General features: G+C 39.1%; 1 protein-coding gene across 1 annotated transcript in view; it reads right to left on the bottom strand.

Moving 5' to 3' along the window:
- Nucleotides 1–17,545, bottom strand: part of LOC147718282 (nicotinamide N-methyltransferase-like) — a 45,073-nt gene extending 27,528 nt beyond the window's left edge. The window contains exons 1-2 of the mRNA XM_086966677.1: nt 17,398–17,545; nt 10,285–10,492 (exon numbers count right to left, since the gene is read on the bottom strand). Coding sequence (XP_086822803.1) covers nt 10,285–10,492; nt 17,398–17,545 — 356 coding nt within the window. The remainder of the gene's footprint in view (nt 1–10,284; nt 10,493–17,397) is intronic.
- Between the last annotated feature and the right edge of the window lie 759 nt (nt 17,546–18,304).

Below are 18,304 nucleotides of genomic sequence, written 5' to 3'. Positions count from 1 at the left end.
GACAACAGGCAAGTCCTAGGTCAGTTTTCTGACATCTTTTCTTTGACACTGGTGACAGCCTCCCTGTAAAAAACAAAATCCATAGATTTTTTGTCCAAGACAAAACTGCATCAAAATTAAGTTAGCAAGATGCTAGAGATTTTACCTTTTGACAGTCTCTGGGCTAGCCCAGTGGTATTGGTCTTAAATTCCAACTCAAAAGGAGGAAACCAGATATGATGTGTTGTGTGGATTATGGGGGTTTAAATGCAGTCACTAAAACTGATGCACACCCCTTTGTAATGTCGTATTAGCTCATTGACAAGCTGGGTGCAGCCACATTCCTGAGTACTTTTGATTTAATATCAGAGCACTTGCAGATTGGACTCACATAGGAAGTCAAAGAGGGGTCAGAATTTTCAACTCCAAGGGGCTACTTTCAATATAAGGTGATGCCTTTTGGTCTAAAAAATGTACCTGCCAATTAAGAAAGGTTGGTGAATTGGGTTCTTTCAGGCCAGGACAACTTTAGTACAGCACGCCTTCACACTAAAGCTCTCTTAGTTCCTCCTGGGGAGTTGGGATGATCCCCTGGTCTACCTGGGCCCTGAAGCAGGAGGCAGACCTAACTATCAAGCACAGTAAGTGCCAGATAGGGAAGAGTTATGTCATGTACTTGTGCTACCTTTGGGGGTGGAGGCCAATTTCAACCTCTACACCCCCAGATCCAGAACATTCTGGAGTGGGAAGCTCCCAGATCTCAGAGCACAGGATGCTAGAAGGCCTTTGACAACTTGAAGGATGCTATGAGCTCCTAAAGACACCAGACTATGGAAAAGATGTTTTTGTCCAAACATATACTTCTGAACATGAAATTGAAGCTGTGTTGTCACAACAAGTCATAGGGGCCAGGATCAACCAGTCGCCTATTTCATCAAACAACTGCTCCCTAGAGAGCAGCGTTGGAGTGCCATTGAAAGGGAAGACTTTGCTGTGGTTTGGCTTCTGAAGAAGCTAAGATCATAATTATTTCGGCCTTACTTTAAGGTTCAAACTAATGAGAGAATTTTCAGATGGCTGATGTAGAGGAGAAAGAAAGCTCCTACTTGTTGAGGTGGCCTATTTCCTTATAGGTTGTGCACCTTAGAGTGGATCCCAGACCAGGGACTGACCACGCAGATGTCTTTCCCAGGTTTTTCCACTTAGATGATGATAGCTACCAGGGGTTAAGTTAGTTTCTCATCACCTTTCATCTGGAGGGGCCATGTAGGAAACTGTCCTTTTTGTATTGTCACCCCCCCCCCCAATTTGTGCTCCATTGCCAGTGCTCTCTCCCTAAAACTGATATGAGCAAATTGGCAACTTCAATTGGCAGGGACATTAACCCCCTTTTAAGTTCCATGTGCTTGGTACCAGTGGTACCAATGGCATGGGTGTTAATGGGGTCTCAAGGGCCTAATGAGTGACCCAAATAACCTTCTGAGAGTAGGTCTGTTATTACAGACTGCAGTAGCAGTACAAAATTCCCCGATTCAACTATGTTCTCAGGTCAAAGCAGTACGTTTAATTTACATCAGTCATCCTAAGGAAGGCCTTCTCAGCCGAGCAGGCAGGGTGCATTATATTAAGGGTGAGACCATAGAATTGCAAGCCTATTTCTCCCTGAAGTGGCCTTCCGCATTATAAGATACTATAAGTATTCAGTGGTTCATAGGATAACATAGACTGCCACCCAGGAAACATTGTGGCCACTAGTTCCATTATGGTACATCTACAATATGTTAAGTTTGGTATCAAATAACTTGCAGCCTCGCCCAACATGATGCTTGTACCAGAGGCAATGTGGAATGCACCCAGGTGGATTTCTTAAAGTTTGGCATCTGGTTGCCTTAGCATTTTTATGCTCTGCTTGCCATTTCATGCTTGTTGCCTCCAAGACAGGACCCTGACCTCCTCCCAATAGTCAGAAACAAAGACCTCAATGGAAAGAAAGTCAGACCTCCCTCCCTGACGGGATGGCTAGTGAAGTGGCAAATCAAGGCACTGAGCTTCAATGCTTTCACCGCCGCTAATATGCATCCAGGTTGCCTCCCAAAGTAAGAAACAACCTTCTCCCTGCCGCTAGGCACATCGGCACCCGGGCAGGCAGGAAAAATATGTAGTCAAGTGGTGTATACATCCAAAAGGCAAGCCACACCTCTTGGGTGGGCTACCTTGTACATACAGCTTTGAAAGGGATCTGCCACTGTGCCATAGTGGCACTAGTCCCCTACAGCCACACATAAACTCAGTGTTATAGAACCAAAGAATTGCTGCTGGCCCTCTGAGGGATCACCCAGAAAAAATGGTCTAATGCATTGTGGGAATCGTAGTCCTTCTAGCCACAAGGTTTCAGTTACTGTTTTTCCCCAGACCTCCCAATTATTATTCACCGTAGGAATATGTGCACCTGGCCACCACTAACCAGTGCTAATTTCCTTATACTCACTCTGCTAAACATGATCTGATTGCCATAGAACTAATGTCCATATTAAATTAACTAATTTACTTATACGTCTCTTGTAGATTGGCAAACCATATACTGTGGGCCTGTGAAATAAATGAAATTTGTGGGCCTGCAGCATTTATTGAGCCACCCACTTAAGGAGTACCTTAACTGCCCAGGACTGCCCCCGCAGCCTGCATGTAGTTTTGAATTGTCATGTTGACTTGGCTTTAAAACTGCTTTGCCAAGCTTTACACTCCCCTTTCCATTAGATATAAGTAACAACTAAGATAGGCCCTTGATTGCCCATATTGCTGGGTGCTATGCAATTAAATGATTCAATATATACTTTTATGTTTTACATGCCCTGGTACTGAAAAACTCCCAAATTAATTTGTCACCACTGTGAGGCCTACCACTCCCTCGGGATAACATTGTGGATTCCTTACTAGATTTCATAAATTATTATTTACAATTGGGAGCAGGGGGCAGGTCACATTTGGTACCTATGAAAATCTAATTATAATTTAAAGGTAGAGTAGGATTTCACATTGCGATTTTGAAAATGCCACTTTTAGAAAGTTGGCATTTCCCTGTCATTATCACTTTGTGCATCCAGCCTGTGTTGGAACACATGACTGGTTGTAGCTGATAATTAGTCATTGTGAATTTCCCCTAGACTATCACACATTAGACTTATTAGGAGTGTCTGAATGGGCCATCTGCTGTCAGGATGGGGGAGGCTGAGCAGAGCACAACCAAAATTACACCTGAATAGCCTATGCTCTGCCTTCACACAATAGGACTAACAACCCTGTATAGTCCCTGCAGCCAGCTTGGAGCCAGGGCAGGGGAGTCAAGAAATTCCATGCACTTCAAGGAACCCTTCAAGAGGCTTCTCCTAATGTGACAGGTGAAGTGCACAAGGGTAAAGAGATGTGTCCTTCAGCCCCAATCTTCATTACACTTTGGGACCTGTGGATACTGTGCCGCAAAGAAGGACTGCTGTGATTCTGAAGAAACTGTCATTCTGCTGAACTACTATTCTGAAGCGCTCGCACCCCTGTCAACTAGCAACCCAATTTCTCACAATATGTGTGTTGCTTCCCTTGGAGAAAAGAAACACATAGAAAAGTGGGTGGATACAGCAATTGGAACAGGGAACGTACATCAATTATAGTCAAATGATGAATTATCTGAAAAATGTGATCAGCTTATAATATTGCATGCGTGGGTGATCATTTGTTTCAGGATGAATAATAGGATTGGTATTTTATTATCATTATAGTAGTTTGCACACCAGTATCCTGTGGGTCTCCTCAATTATTGCAGTTTACCTAAAATAGATCAAGACTGTATTTATTTGTATTTTTGTGTTCAACTGGTATGTCAATCTTTGGAAGAAATACCAACTGCAAGTCTAAACAACAACAAGCACAAGAAGGACTAATGCCCCTCCACTTCTGAAAATGGAAAGGGGTGAGTTATTCATATAATGCAGACAAGTGGCTTTAGTGTAAAATTCAAGTGCTTGTCAACTTGTGGTGGACATGATGATGGTCACAGTTACACATTTCGAATGTTTGGGTGATTGATCCTCCAGGGTGCATGTAGCTAGTTTTTGGAGATCAGTGGTTCTACATTGGACGGCAATTATTTGTGAGTTTATGCTCTGCACTCTGACTTTCAAATATTGCAATTTTCTTTCCTATTGAATAGAGTCTCACATCAGCATAAAAAGAGATCCTGCTCTGCAGTTCACCCCAGATCCTAAGAAGAATACATTTTTCCACAAAATCATTTTTTTCAACTCGTATTATAAATTCCTGGGAGGCCGTTGTCTACTAAAGACTGCAGCTTAACTTAACTGTCATCTTCCTTCACAAAAACATGTGCTGTGCTCATGGATTTTGATGAATGCTGTGTCTCTACTGTGCATACCCTCCTTCCTCAAATTGTGAGATCTATTGTCCAGGTGGTGTAATCAACATTAAATTGTGAAAGAGTATGGTACAAAAATATGCTAACTTGCCCATACCACCCCTCTTATCTAGGCCAGAAATTGCAGCAAAGTACAGAAAACAATTGCTAACAATCTTAACCCATGAAAGATAGTGTACATTTTTTTCTACAATCTATATCCCAGGAGAATTGTTCTACATACTTATTCTAACAAAGCCAACATTCTTCTCTAATCTTATTACACTTACCATAGTACATAACACCTCCTTTGTAGTGTTGATTTATTCTGGTCTTTGTCTTGTCTTCTCCTCTCACTCTGCGGCCTATTCATAAACTACATTTTGTGGTATGTTAGTAGTACTACAATAATACTACTAATATACAACACGGTACACAGTCAAAATATTGAGTTTTAAATTTTGACCTACCAAAATATTGTGTTTGAAATATCGAAGGAGCAGAATATCGATGTCAAGAATATCGTTGGACAGAATATCGACCCTAAGGTAAGTAATATCGAAAAACGTTATATCGATGTAAGTAATATCGAAGTTAGTAATTTCGATAGCATATTTTTCGATGTAACTAATTTCGATGACACTAATATCGATATTTGTATATTTTTATGTTTTTTATTATGTATGTGTTATATGTTTTAGTTAATTTATTTTTAATATAAATAATATTATATGTGTATTAATTACATATATTAATAAATATTTTTTATAAGTAAATTATATGTTTTAGTACCAGAGCGGGTAGTGGGTTTATAGGGGAATAGGGTGGGAAGTAATTTATTTGTAATTAATAAAATATGTTTTTATGTATAATTTATTTTGTAATTAATTGTTAATTGGCAATTAATTATTTTAATTGATAAATTAATTATGTTATTGGTAATTAATGTTAATTTTAATTAAATGTTATGTTTTAGTATCGGAGCGGGTTGTGGGTTTATAGGGGAATAGGGTGGGAAGTAATTTAATTGTAATTAACAAAATATTTATTGATGTATAATTTATTTTGTAATTAATTATTAATTGGCAATTCATTATTTTAATTGATAAAATAATTATATAATTGGTAATTAATTTAAATTTAAATTTGTTATTAAATGTTATGTTTTAGTACTGGAGTGGGTTGTGGGTTTACAGGGGAATAGGGTGGGAAGTAATTTAATTGTAAATAATTAAAAAAAAAATGATGTATAATTTATTTTGTAATTAATTATTAATTGACAATTAATTGTTTCAATTGATAAATTAATTATATAATTGGTAATTAATGTTAATTTTAATTAAATGTTATTTTTTAGTACCTGAGCGTGTTGTGGGTTTATAGGGGTATTGGGTGGAAAGCAATTTTATTGTGAATATTTAATTATTTATATATTTTTAGTTATGGAAAATTAATGTATTAAAACATTATTATTTGGTAAATATTTATTTTAATAGATAATTATTTTTTAAATTGTCAATTAATATTTGTAATTTGTAAATATTTTTTAATAACTAGAAAAAATAATTAAATATTGTTAAACTTTATTTATTCTAAAAATATTAATTTGTGTAATGTTGTTTTAATTTTTAATATTGATTTAGATTTAAATAATATTTTATTGTTATGATAAATAAATTATTCTTTAATATGTATTATTTGGTGAATAATAATTAATAATTATTATTTATTTGTGTTTGTTGTTAATTTATAGTCAATAAATTATTGAAATGTAATTAGTTTTATTAAACATTAATTGTTTTATATTGATGTTGATGTATTTTAAAAAAATATATACTTTATTTCAAATATAAACATTATTTAGAAGTATGTGACAATAAAAATCTGTTATTAAACGCTTTCCCTACTGTTGCACCCTTTGGAGTTGGAGTAGTAATTTTTCCCCCTACGCTATCCAAAGCTTTCCCTACTGTTGCACTCTCTGGAGTGGGAATAGTAATTTTACCTCCTACACTATCGAACGCATTCCCTACTGTTGCACTCATTGGAGTGGGAATAGTCATTTGTACCTATCCGCTATCCAACGTTTTCCCTACAGTTGCAACCACTGGAGAGGGAATAGTAATTTTTACACGTACGCTATCCAACGCTTTCTGTACTGTTGCACTCACTGGAGTGGGAATAGTACTTTTTACCCGAAAGCTATCCAATGCTTTTCCTACTGTTGCACCCTTTGGAGTTGGAATAGTAATTTTTTAACCCATACACTATCCAACACTTTTCCTACTGTTGCACCCACTGGAGTCGGAATACTAATTTTTACCTGTACGCTATCCAACGCTTTCCCTACTGTTACACTCACTGGAGTGGGAATAGTAATTTTTAACCACCAGCTATCCAACGCTTTCCCTACTGTTGCAGTTTCTGGAGTGGAAATAGTAATTTTACTCCCTACACTATCCAACGCTTTCCCTACTGTTGTACCCTTTGGAGTTGGAATAGTAATTTTTACCTTTACGCTATCCAACGCTTTCCCTACTGTTGCACTCACAGGAGTTGGAATGGTAATTTTTACCCGTACGCTATCCAACGCTTTCCCTACTGTTGCACTCACTGGAGTGGGAATAGTAATTTTTACCCTCCCGCTATCCAACGCTTTCCCTACTGTTGCACTCTCTGGAGTGGGAATAGTAATTTTACCCCCTACACTATCCAATGCTTTTCCTACTGTTGCACCCTTTGGAGTTGGAATAGTAATTTTTACTCTTACGCTATCCAACGCTTTCCCTACTGTTGCACTCACTGTAGTTGGAATAGTAAATTTTGACCCGTACGCTATCCAACGCTTTCCCTACTGTTGCACCCTTTGGAGTTGGAATAGTAATGTTTACTCTTATGCTATCCAACGCTTTCCCTAATGTTGCACTCATTGGAGTGGGAATAGTAATTTTTACCTTTTTGCTATCTAGGACTTTCCCTACTGTTGCACCCTATGGAGTTTGAATAGTAATTTTTAGCCTCATGCTATCCAATATAATTTAAATTATTTATGTATTTTATAATATTTTTATTATGTTACTTAGGGGCCCATTAGGATGGCGGGCGGATTGCCCCCGCCAGGCTGGCGGGGGAAATCCGCACGCCATCCTTCCCTGTATTCCCTCCGCCATATTAGCATGGCGGGGGGACCACGGCGGAGCAAAACACCGCCTGCCACTTTTCCGCCCCGGTCACCTTGCGGCCGGGGCGGAAAACAAGTAACATGCAGGCGGTGTCTGTCAGACACCGCCCGCAATATTACAATGGGCATTTTACAATGCCTTTCCGTGGCGGCAATGCCGCCACGGAAAGGCATGCGGTGCTCACTCTGGGGGCCCCCTGTGGGCCCCCAGAGTGAAGGCCAAAGGGGGGTGGCACACGGGGGGGTACCTGTGGTACCCCCCTGCATTTACATAATCAAAGCGGTAGGCACCACATGGTGCCTGCCGCTTTGATTATGTAAATGCTGCAAAGCATTTTTAGTATTGTGGCGGGCGGAGCACAGAGCTCCGCCCGCCACAAAACTAAAAATACAGGATGTGCCCGCCACAGTGGCGGGCACATCCTAATGGTGCGTGCGGGACCCCCGCCCTTAGGGCGGGTGGTCCCGATTTCCGATAGGATGGCGGGCGGGCAAAGCCCGCCCGCCATCCTAATGGGCCCCATAATGTTGTGTTTAAATAATGTTTTAAATAATGAAAGTATATGTCATTGTTTTTATGTATTAAATATAAATATTTATTATTATTTATGCTATTATTTTATGAGTGTTGATGTATTTGTAATGTATAGTATTTGTTATTTTTTTTAAATTAATTAAAAAAAATTATAAATATTATAATTATTTAAATATATAGTACATATTGTACGTTTAATTTTAATTAAATGTTTAACATTAAATATGTATTATTTAATCATTTTAAACATTCTAAAATAATTTTACATAAGTTTAAATTATATAAAAGTATTATTTGCTTTATATTTCTTTTTTTAATAATAATTTAAAAAAACGATATATTTACTTACAATATTTTTAACATCAATATTTTATTGTCGATATTTTTGTACGTACCATGTTGTAGATAGGGTGTCGATATACTTGCCTTCGATATTCCAACGTCGATATTTTGAGTGGCGATATCCTGTCTCTCGATATTCTGTCAGAGATTCATACAACACAATGCTATTGACAAACATCTGTGCAGAAATTCTGCCTTCACCTCTAAGACATATATATCGATTTTAGTAGCAAATGGGTTAGATAAATAGGGTAGAAGTTAAAAAACAGGGAATGCTTACTACAATAGAGGATGAAATAGGGGAGGAGTAAAGAGGGGTTTAGGGAAGGATGTGTTCCAATCCACCAAAGAATAAGCCCATTCCTATTCACAAACAGTGCTTTTAAAGCCACTACAGGATAGGTAGCGTGTTTTTTTTTCCTACAATCTATGTCTGAGGAGGGTTATTCTACCTGATGATTCTACCAAAGCCAACCTCCTACTAGGACTTAAATGTTCATTACGCTTACCTTAGCATATTACTCCTTTTTTATATTATGATGATTTACGCTGGTCTTTGTCTTGGATTTTCCACTTCCTTTCAGAGCTATTCACTAACTACATTTGGAAGTACATTTGTAGTACAAAAAAATACCATTAATTTACTACAAAATGCTACTGACAAACCAATGTGCAGAGATTCTACCCCTACCTCTCATATATGTATATGTGCGTAGATCTCTCCTCTCGTATCTTTATCTTTGTAAAGATCTCTGCCCCGACTGCAGAGTTTCCTTAGATATAGACATATATTGTAGTAGTAACTGTGGCGGATAAATAGGGGAGTGACTGAAAGACATGGAATACTTTAAAATGGGAGGCATTTAGGAAGTAGTAAAGAGGAGTTTATGGATATGTTCCAATCCGCAAAAGAATAAGCCCATTTCCATTCACAAACAATGCTTACTACAGTCAAAAACTACCCAATACAATAATACATTTACTCTAACAGAGAGCTGGCGTGAGTCCAGCACCAAAGTGTTCAAACACTGCCACGGCAAGACCCTTAAAATGAAGGGGATTAGACTAAAACCCCATAGGAAATAAGGTGACATTAAATTAAAATGTCTAAACTAGTTTAAAATACAAATACTTAATTTAATTTGTGAAATATTGCTCATGATATTTATTCTCCGCTAACTTCATGAGTTTGTCCTACTGTCACAATACAGTAATCCACAATTAAAGTCAACAATAGTATGTTGCACCTCACAGAGATGGAGAATTTGCACCAACAGGAGAGTCTAGGAGGTGCCCCTTCACCAATGACCCAACACTATGACTTGACACCCAATCCACTCCCAGGCTTCCTTGCAACTACCTATCATCCCTCACTAATCTCATTGGACCAAACATGCCCTCTTATTGCCTACAATTTAAGTTTAAAGAAACCCTAAACTATAACGTGATATATCTTGGTGTGCTGTATATGATAATTTATGTCAACATAAAGACACAAGCATAGCATTACTATTATTTAAACATTTACTTTAAATATAAAAGGTATATATTACAGGCACATTTTATGCTTCTGGAGTCTTTACTCTCTGAAATGCATCTCATTATGGGCTATGACTTGGCTAAGCAATTCAGTTCACTTAGGGATCTAAAGATAAAAAGCAAACAAAAGAAAAGAAAGAAGTTGTGAGCCGGTTTAATTTAACAATATTATGAGTAAGGGATAAGAAGTTAACCATGAGAATTGTCATAAGATGGTAAACCTGCTACACTATGGGCTAATATTATTGAAAAATAAAGTATAGATAATCAGTTTTAATACACAGATTAGTGCAGAATACATACCCATTGCCCTCAATTTCACAAATCAGTTTTGCTGCATGACTCCAGTCCATAGCCTCAGGTGCATTTGTCCTCCATTTCTCTACCTCTGAGACGCACTTATCAGTTTCGCAGGATAAAATGATGTCTGTGAAATACTCACAGGCTGGCAGAGCCCATTGAAAGAAAGGAACAATGGACATTGCAATCAATGTCTCTCCCTTCACGACCCCTGGTGAGAAATATGTTAATTAGTTCAATTACTGAAGTTCTTTAAAAAGAAATTCTAATTTATAAGGTATCTTGGTCCTTGTTCATGCAACATCTGCAGATTTTCAGAAGAAAAGGGATGGGAAAAGAATGAGCATAGAAATATCGTAAACCCACATCAACGCTCATTGACTGTCTCTCAGCTGGCTTTGCAGTGCCCTCATATGACACATTGTTGTGTCATGGAAAGTGACCACTTAATGGTACAAATCAGGCTTGATGTAGGTTTTGCATGTCCCCCACCTATGACGCATGCAGTTCACAATATAGAGACAATCCCAATATAAAAAGACACTCCAGGCACATATTAGAGCATATTGAGAAGAGAACACGGCGTTAGTCCCATTAGCTCAGTCACCGTGGGCAGCCAGTGATGATTCTCAAAATGGCCTCATGATGGAGACTTTACCTTAACTGGGAAGCATGTTTGGGCAAAAGAAAGAGATGAAACAGGGTATACAGATCTCACCAGGCAATACTGTGATCATCTGATACCTGGACTGCAGGGTCAGTGGATATCAGAGAAGGGTGCACTTAATTCAGTCCTCATCATGCAGGCAGATCATGTGTTGAGCAAGTAACAGCGGTGCCATTTTGACCGCGGGTAGATGGCTGGATAGCTGCTTACTTCTCAATTACGCCTGGTAAAAGTATAGTCTGCAAGAGTAGCCACAGGGATTACCATAGAAAGGCTGGCAGCACGTCAGCTTGTATTGGAAGTCTCTACAGCTCTGAGGTGTAAAACAGAAGGATGAAGCTCTTTTGAAGCAGCTGGACCTCCCCTCTCCCTCCCACAAGCATTGGCCACTACTAGGAGGTGCACTCTTCTCATGTAAATCTATGGGGAGGATGGCTTCCCAGGCCATAGGATTGGTTAGAAGCACTTGATGCTGCTAATGAGGAATAATCTATATCTTTCCCTATATCACCTGTTTGGAAACTCTACAATTTCACACATTTGAAAATAGGAGTAGGATCATCTAGAATGTAGTAGCTATCACTGCAAATCATTGATTAACAATGCCCTCAAGATCCTAGACAAAATGTTGTCCACCCGGTACCATTGAGGCTTTAAATTGAGTCGTGTGGGGCATTCTTTTTAGATCTATAGAAGGGTGTGTCTAGCTCATGGCTGTATCACTAAGGGCAAATGGCTCCATCATATCTCAACATCACATGTCAACCATGTCACATGTCTTATCCTGCACATTTCTAGTTGGCATGTGAACCATACAGGGTCTCCCACTGTCATCCTTACTGTTTCTATTGTCACTCAATCCAATTCATTGCAATGAGGACATAGTGGCATGACTAAGATGGCTGAGGATAGACCCTCATCTTCAAAATAGCACTCCCTTCTGGCATAATGTTGGCATGAGGATTAGTGGTGCATCAGTGTACTGGGTGAAATGGGCAACTAAGGGTATCACTTACTTTGGCCATTGCTAAATGTGTCACTAACATTAGCCTCTTCCTCAACGAAGGGAGATATAATTATAAGGATCATCAAATTCTGACTTTACACTGGACGTCTCATGCATGTGGCAGTATTCTCAACTGGGTCATTGATTGCGCAGCCAAAAGACCTGTTGCTGGATGAAGTTCTGGGAGACTATTTCGATGACCAATGGACACTGGAGCCTAGCTTGGTACACCTTAGTATTTGTCATTACATTGCAGACATTACAGATGGGTATGTTTCCAAGGGCAACATTTTTGTCAGTTCAAGCTGCAGTGAGCAACTGGATTGAAAAAATAGACAATATCAGTATAATAGATAAAACAACTATTATGAATGCATGTGCATCACACAAGAGAGAGTTGGAGAAAGCAAATAAGAAATGAGGTGCCTCTAAAAATAATTATTGGATAATAAAGTATTTTTCTGAGAGGTTTTGCAATGAGGACATATAACAAAATACCTGTTGGCAAATTTTCCAGTTCATTGAATGGCTCATGAGAATGAGAGGACAATAGCTAAAAGTGTCCCAACCATCAATTTCCCCAAAATTCTACTAAGATTGCATGGCCATATGTGCAAATTAAGAAAAAGTGTGCTACTTTTTTGCTGATATATTTCTGTTTTTTTAATATTCTTGAAGATTTCTTGTAGAATACACTGACATCAAGAAAGGAGGTGGGCAGATCTTGACGTCATACAAGATGATCTTCTAATAGTGCTCTGTTAAGCTCAACCTTGTAGATGTAAAGCACAGATTAGTACCACCCCCATTTGTGAGAAGAGTGATGTTGGAATCGAAGAACAGATTAGGTCTGAATGGGTATGGATACATATGAAGAAATCACTGGCAACAGTGTGATTGGGCTGCATTATCCTAAGCATCATGTGCTTGGAGGAAATCCTAGGAGACACCAGTTTTGACAATTTTTATTTTTTCTGCTCTCCCAATAATTCAGGTGATAAATGCTGGTGCTGCTGAGTCTTCTGAGTCGACTGCAATGTCTTCCCTCCTGAAAATCCCCTGGTGCATGTCCCAATCAAATTAACAACACCAGTTTTCCAACTTACTTGTGAAATCTCAAATCCAAAGTCCTCAAGTCCAATGCTGTATTATGCAGCAGACACACAGAGTGATCCTTCCAAGCTCCAAATCCAAATTGAAAGTGACCAGGAGACAGCCAAAGCACTGGGAGGTGCCTGCTGGAAAGGAAAAGGAAGTTGGAGACTTTGGGGCACTTCCTTACTCTTAAAAAAAGGGAAAAATGAAAGAGGAGACCTTGCACAAAATAATTACACCCAAATGTTAATTTGAGGAGTTTTTTTTTACTCCAAATCATCATTTCGAGAAGGTGAGAACCTTCTCCATATTGCAGTCTCAGTACATCCTGCGTGTTCAGGATTGCGTTTGTCACAAAACCCCAATCCGGAAATCAGCTGACGGGCATGAATGAGTGTTGGCCACTGCCTTGCAAATCTCGTGTGGCTCGCGAGCAGCTTGGAAATCTCATCGCCAAACGCGGGCACCTGGTAATTTGCTCCCATCCACGCAAACATGCATCTCTGGTGCTCCAACACAAATAAACTCTGCTCTTCTGTGGAGTACAGAGTTTGTCAGCAACTCTGTGTTCTACATGGGCACAGCGGAATTTTGCACCCAGGGTTACGTTAGAAATGCAGTCAGTAAACCCTCTACCACCATTTCTGAAATCTCTGACAAACCAGGGATACCATGGGAGCAGTGGTTCAATGCATTCAACATGTCTCTCAGATGATTAGGGCATCATGATTCAGGGCAAAAAAAAAAAAAGCTCCTACTAATTCATTATTTGGGTTTTGAAGGAAGGGAAGTAGTTATCCATCTACCTAAGTTGGCAGTAGTTAAGGGGGAGGAGTTAGATAAATACCTAAGTGTGTTGAATAAGTTGTGCTCTGAACATCAATTTGGGGACTACTCAGACCAGTTGATTAGAAATCATTTCATTGGCATTTGCTCAGACAAACTCATTCAACAAAAATTACTCACTATGGGTAAACCATAGTTGGAAGAGTTTATGAAGATTGCCAAAAGTGTAGAATTTACGCAAATACCTTACAAGGAACTGAGTGCACAAAAGCATTGAGTGGGAGATGTGACAGTAGCCCACACAGTAAAGGAAGAAGTGGATGTCTGGCTAGAAATGTTGTTAGCAACAAATGCTCAAAGTTGGGCACTTTGCTAATGTGTGCCAAAGTATCAGCCCGACTTGACCAAGTAAGCAATTTTTTTGAGGAGGAGTTCTACGTGTAGAGAAATAAGCATATCATAAAGGAATTCATCATAAAATATTGGTTACAACAGAAGATAATATGGTTAGTGGAGATTCCAATAATTGTGTTGATCCATATATAGATATCGTGGTAGGTGCCAGATGCTTACACCTCTTAGTAGTCTCAGGTGCAAGAATTTGGATGTTTTTATCCAATTTGTTCCCTAAAGCATGAGGTGACAGGAAATTATTTCCCTCAATTAGGTCTCCTGTGTCCTATGAAGGTCAGAAGATTGATTTTGAAGGTCTTATTGCAAACATTTTGGAGTTCAAGGGGTGTAGAATCCAAGTAAGTGTATGTTGCTGCATAATGTATTACCATCAGGGAAAGTTTGGATTAGTGTTTAAACCTGGGACTAGTGAGCAAGTGCTTGTTGTTAAATAGCTAACACTATCTGAACAAGAGTTTCCCTCTCTCTTTTTATCAGATTTAGGAAAAAAAATAGAATTCAAGCATAGGATAAAAGTGAAACATGTGCTATCTAAATCAAACACAAATTCAGATCAGTACCGTTCAGTCTAACAAATGATCTAGAATATCGAGATTGCCATCTTGCATGACAGAGGCATGATCAAATCTGTTAGGGTAAGTTTGTGGTTATATCCATTGGCGGTTGCCGGAAATTGTAATGGGAATATGCAACTTTGTGTTATTTTAAGGATTCTTAACAAGGAAATACCGGTTTATTCTCTCCCATTACCCAAAGTAAATGATTTGTTAGAAAAACTGGGTTGGGGTGAATGCTTCTACAAAATTGATTTGGCCTCTCCCTATCATCAGGTGGTGTTTGGAGAATCCTACAGACATTATATTACATTCAATTAACCTTTTGGCACATGCCAGTTCTGATGTGTGCCTTTTGGATTGGCATCTGCTGCCTCAGTTTTTCAGTGCATGATGCATCAATTCTTTTGAACCATTCGCTGGGTTCTTGTGCTTCAGGATGATGTACCGATCAATGCAAAACAGTTAGAGGAACAATACAAGATACTAAGGGTGTTTCTCCAGACTGTTGCTGAGAAAGTTGTGGTTGTGATACGTGCTCAAATAAATTGCCACTTGTGTGGGATACAAATTGTCGGGAGTCTTTCGAAGTGGTAAAGTCAAAGATAACTAGTGCTAGAGATTTGAGTTTGTATGATGCAGAGTTCCCAGAGTGAGTGAGTGAGTAAAATTCTTTTAATATTACACATTACCCAGTTCACTATAACAATTAAAAATGTCATAACATCACAAATAAAAAGCACTTAAATCAACATGATTAATACATAACATCACTGTAAAATGGGCTTAACAAAGAATATCAAGTGAACTATTGTCTACTTAAACTCACTGGGTAGTCTGAAGTCTACTTCTCCCATATGAGTCAAAATATTTCATGTTGCATCAGTATAACTAACAATAGGAAATGCATATTTCATCCATTTGGCCAAACCGAAAATTATTCTGCAGACTATCATAATTTACAAATGGAAACTAGTCAATCCATATTAAAATCTCATGTGTTAGGGCTTCATAGATAATTAGCCCTGTTGGAGCATAGACATCAAATCTCAGTTATTATAATTTAAAATAAAGTACTTTATGAAGGGCCATGGTTAGAAAAATCCACAAGATCTCAGTCAGTCAGTGTGGCCTTGTTTACAGACCCAGTTACCCAGGTTGAGGCCAATTTCATAACCAGGGCATTTTCCAGATTTGATCTTCATCTGCCTAATGGTTCAAGGAACACCCCTGCAACCCAAAACCAAATTCCAATACCAGTGTAGGACAGCTAAGAGTATGCAATCCTGTCATATGTTGATAATATTTTACACAAATATAACCTGCCTGTAATAGCTACATCCTGGCTTCTTAAACCACATAACAGATTTAGACCCATTTATCTTGACTGTACCACATAATTTTTTTAATACAGGTTGACACATCTTCTTTCATTCCCCTAGAAAATAAATACAATGAGAATTGCTTTGCTGCCTTGGTGTATGGGCCAGAAAAGGAGGCTTATTCAGAAGCAGAATGGATGAGTGTCTGAAAAGGATGAGGTGGGACGTGTGAAGGAGTTTATAGTAAATGGGTGGCCGAAAGAAAGTTGGTAGAGAGAATGAGCATGGTGGTAACTGATTGTATCAAAGGGATGAAGAATAATGGCTACAACTTTGAAGAGGGCCTAAAATACATGCTGTGGTTTTGCTGCACCACCCCACATTGTTTAACTCAGCTGACTTAGGGGACAACAACCAACACAGCACTTTATCTGGTCTGTGTATCTAGATCCATTAGTGACAAGGTTGAAAAAGGAGATAATCACGAGGCCATGATTCATAGAGTAGGATAATTATAGGAAAGAAAAATAAATATATGTTTTCAGAACAAGTTCCAGAGGCCAAAAGATTCAGGTGGGGAATCTGGTGTGAGTAAGAAAACCGAATTTTTGCAATAAAAAAGGATATTACATTTGGTGAACCTTTGACTTTGGAAAAAGTGTGTGGTAATGCTGTAGGGGGGGGTGGACATTGGTTGAATGTTGGAAAAATATTTAAGGGACATCGAGGAGGGACATCAGGACCTGGTTTGGAGAGATTCGACATTGGAGATGATGAAATAAAGGAGCCTTGCAGTGTGAGGGGAAACATGATTTTCTTTGCCCATCCCTGCATCTGTAATACTCACCATCAATAGGCCTCATAGAATGTTGTTTTGTTAGATGATGTCATCTCGGGATTAAACTTTAATCATTTATGTGCTGTCAACAAAAACATCCAGGAGGAAGCACGGATCTGTCTCTATCATCAGTTTTCTCTTCCATCCACACACAGAGTTCTGATCACATAGGCTTCCAGTGTTTGATCTATGTACTTAACATAATGATTATACCTCTGTTTTACTGAGAAAGTTTAATAAAAGAAGAAACAAACCCACATGAAAGAAGCCCAGCATATGTTTTACAGGGCTCAATACATAACCAAAGAACATATGTTTGAACCCATTAATACATAATTCCCACCTCTCAGTAGGATGACTGCATCTTTGCATCCCCAGATGGATTCAGATATCTTATTTAAATGTAAATCAAGTGGGGTACAAATGCTGCATACCTGAAGAGAAGGTGTTGCACAGCAGAGGAAATATTGTATTACTCGTATCATCAAGGAAGGGTGATTTCGCCCCAAAGTACCTCTCCATTAACAATGACGGCTCCAAATAACCTTCGTGAAACTCTTTCAGCTCAGAAGAGGACGCCATTTTCGGAGATCCGTTTCATCAAACTTTATGTCTTCTACATGCAAACCTGTTTTATATCAATATGTCCTAAATTGTAAATTATGGGCAAACAAAGAGAAGTCAATATGCAGATAAGTAATCCCTTTTACGCTATGCCAACCTGCATACATTAACAGTTGGCTCTGTTGACGATGCAATGTTGACAAGCTCGTAGAGTTTCCCTCAGCAATCAGCAGTGCCATGATAACAGGATGTAGGTGCTGGCAATGACGGAGTCGATGTGAGTGTTGGCATCGGACACGGCTGATCACTGTCATTGTCATAGGGGGTCCGAGCTACGGAGCAGGCCGAGCAATGCATTGTTCACTTCACGAGCAGCTCCCCGGGCCTCGGTGCAGGTTGTGGCATCACAGCGGCGTCGTTGACAGCGTCAGAAACAGGTTTTCTAGCTTCTCTTGGGTTTATTCTTCTTTTCAACAGCAGCAACAACCTCCAGTGGCCCAAAACTGGAACAGGCACCTCAAGGCAGGTAAAAACTCACAACAGCAGAGTTTATGGGAGCTGTGGGTGAAGTCTTTGTGTCCCTGAGACTTCTAAACAAGAGGTCATCTCACTTCAGGCACCTTGAAGGTCTCCGTCAAGCAGGGGGCACAACACACAGCAAAGTCCTTCTTCTTTCCTTGGCAGACATCAAGGGCAGTACTTCTCCTCAGTTTCTCCAGCTCTTATCCTTGGCAAAGGTTCCTCTCGAATTCCAGGAATGATCTACATTTCAGGGGT

This window comes from Lissotriton vulgaris, chromosome 4_1 (assembly GCF_964263255.1).
Source record: "Lissotriton vulgaris chromosome 4_1, aLisVul1.2, whole genome shotgun sequence".
In the NCBI taxonomy this organism is placed as follows: Eukaryota; Metazoa; Chordata; class Amphibia; order Caudata; family Salamandridae; genus Lissotriton; species Lissotriton vulgaris.
This window is presented reverse-complemented; position numbering and strand designations above follow the sequence as displayed.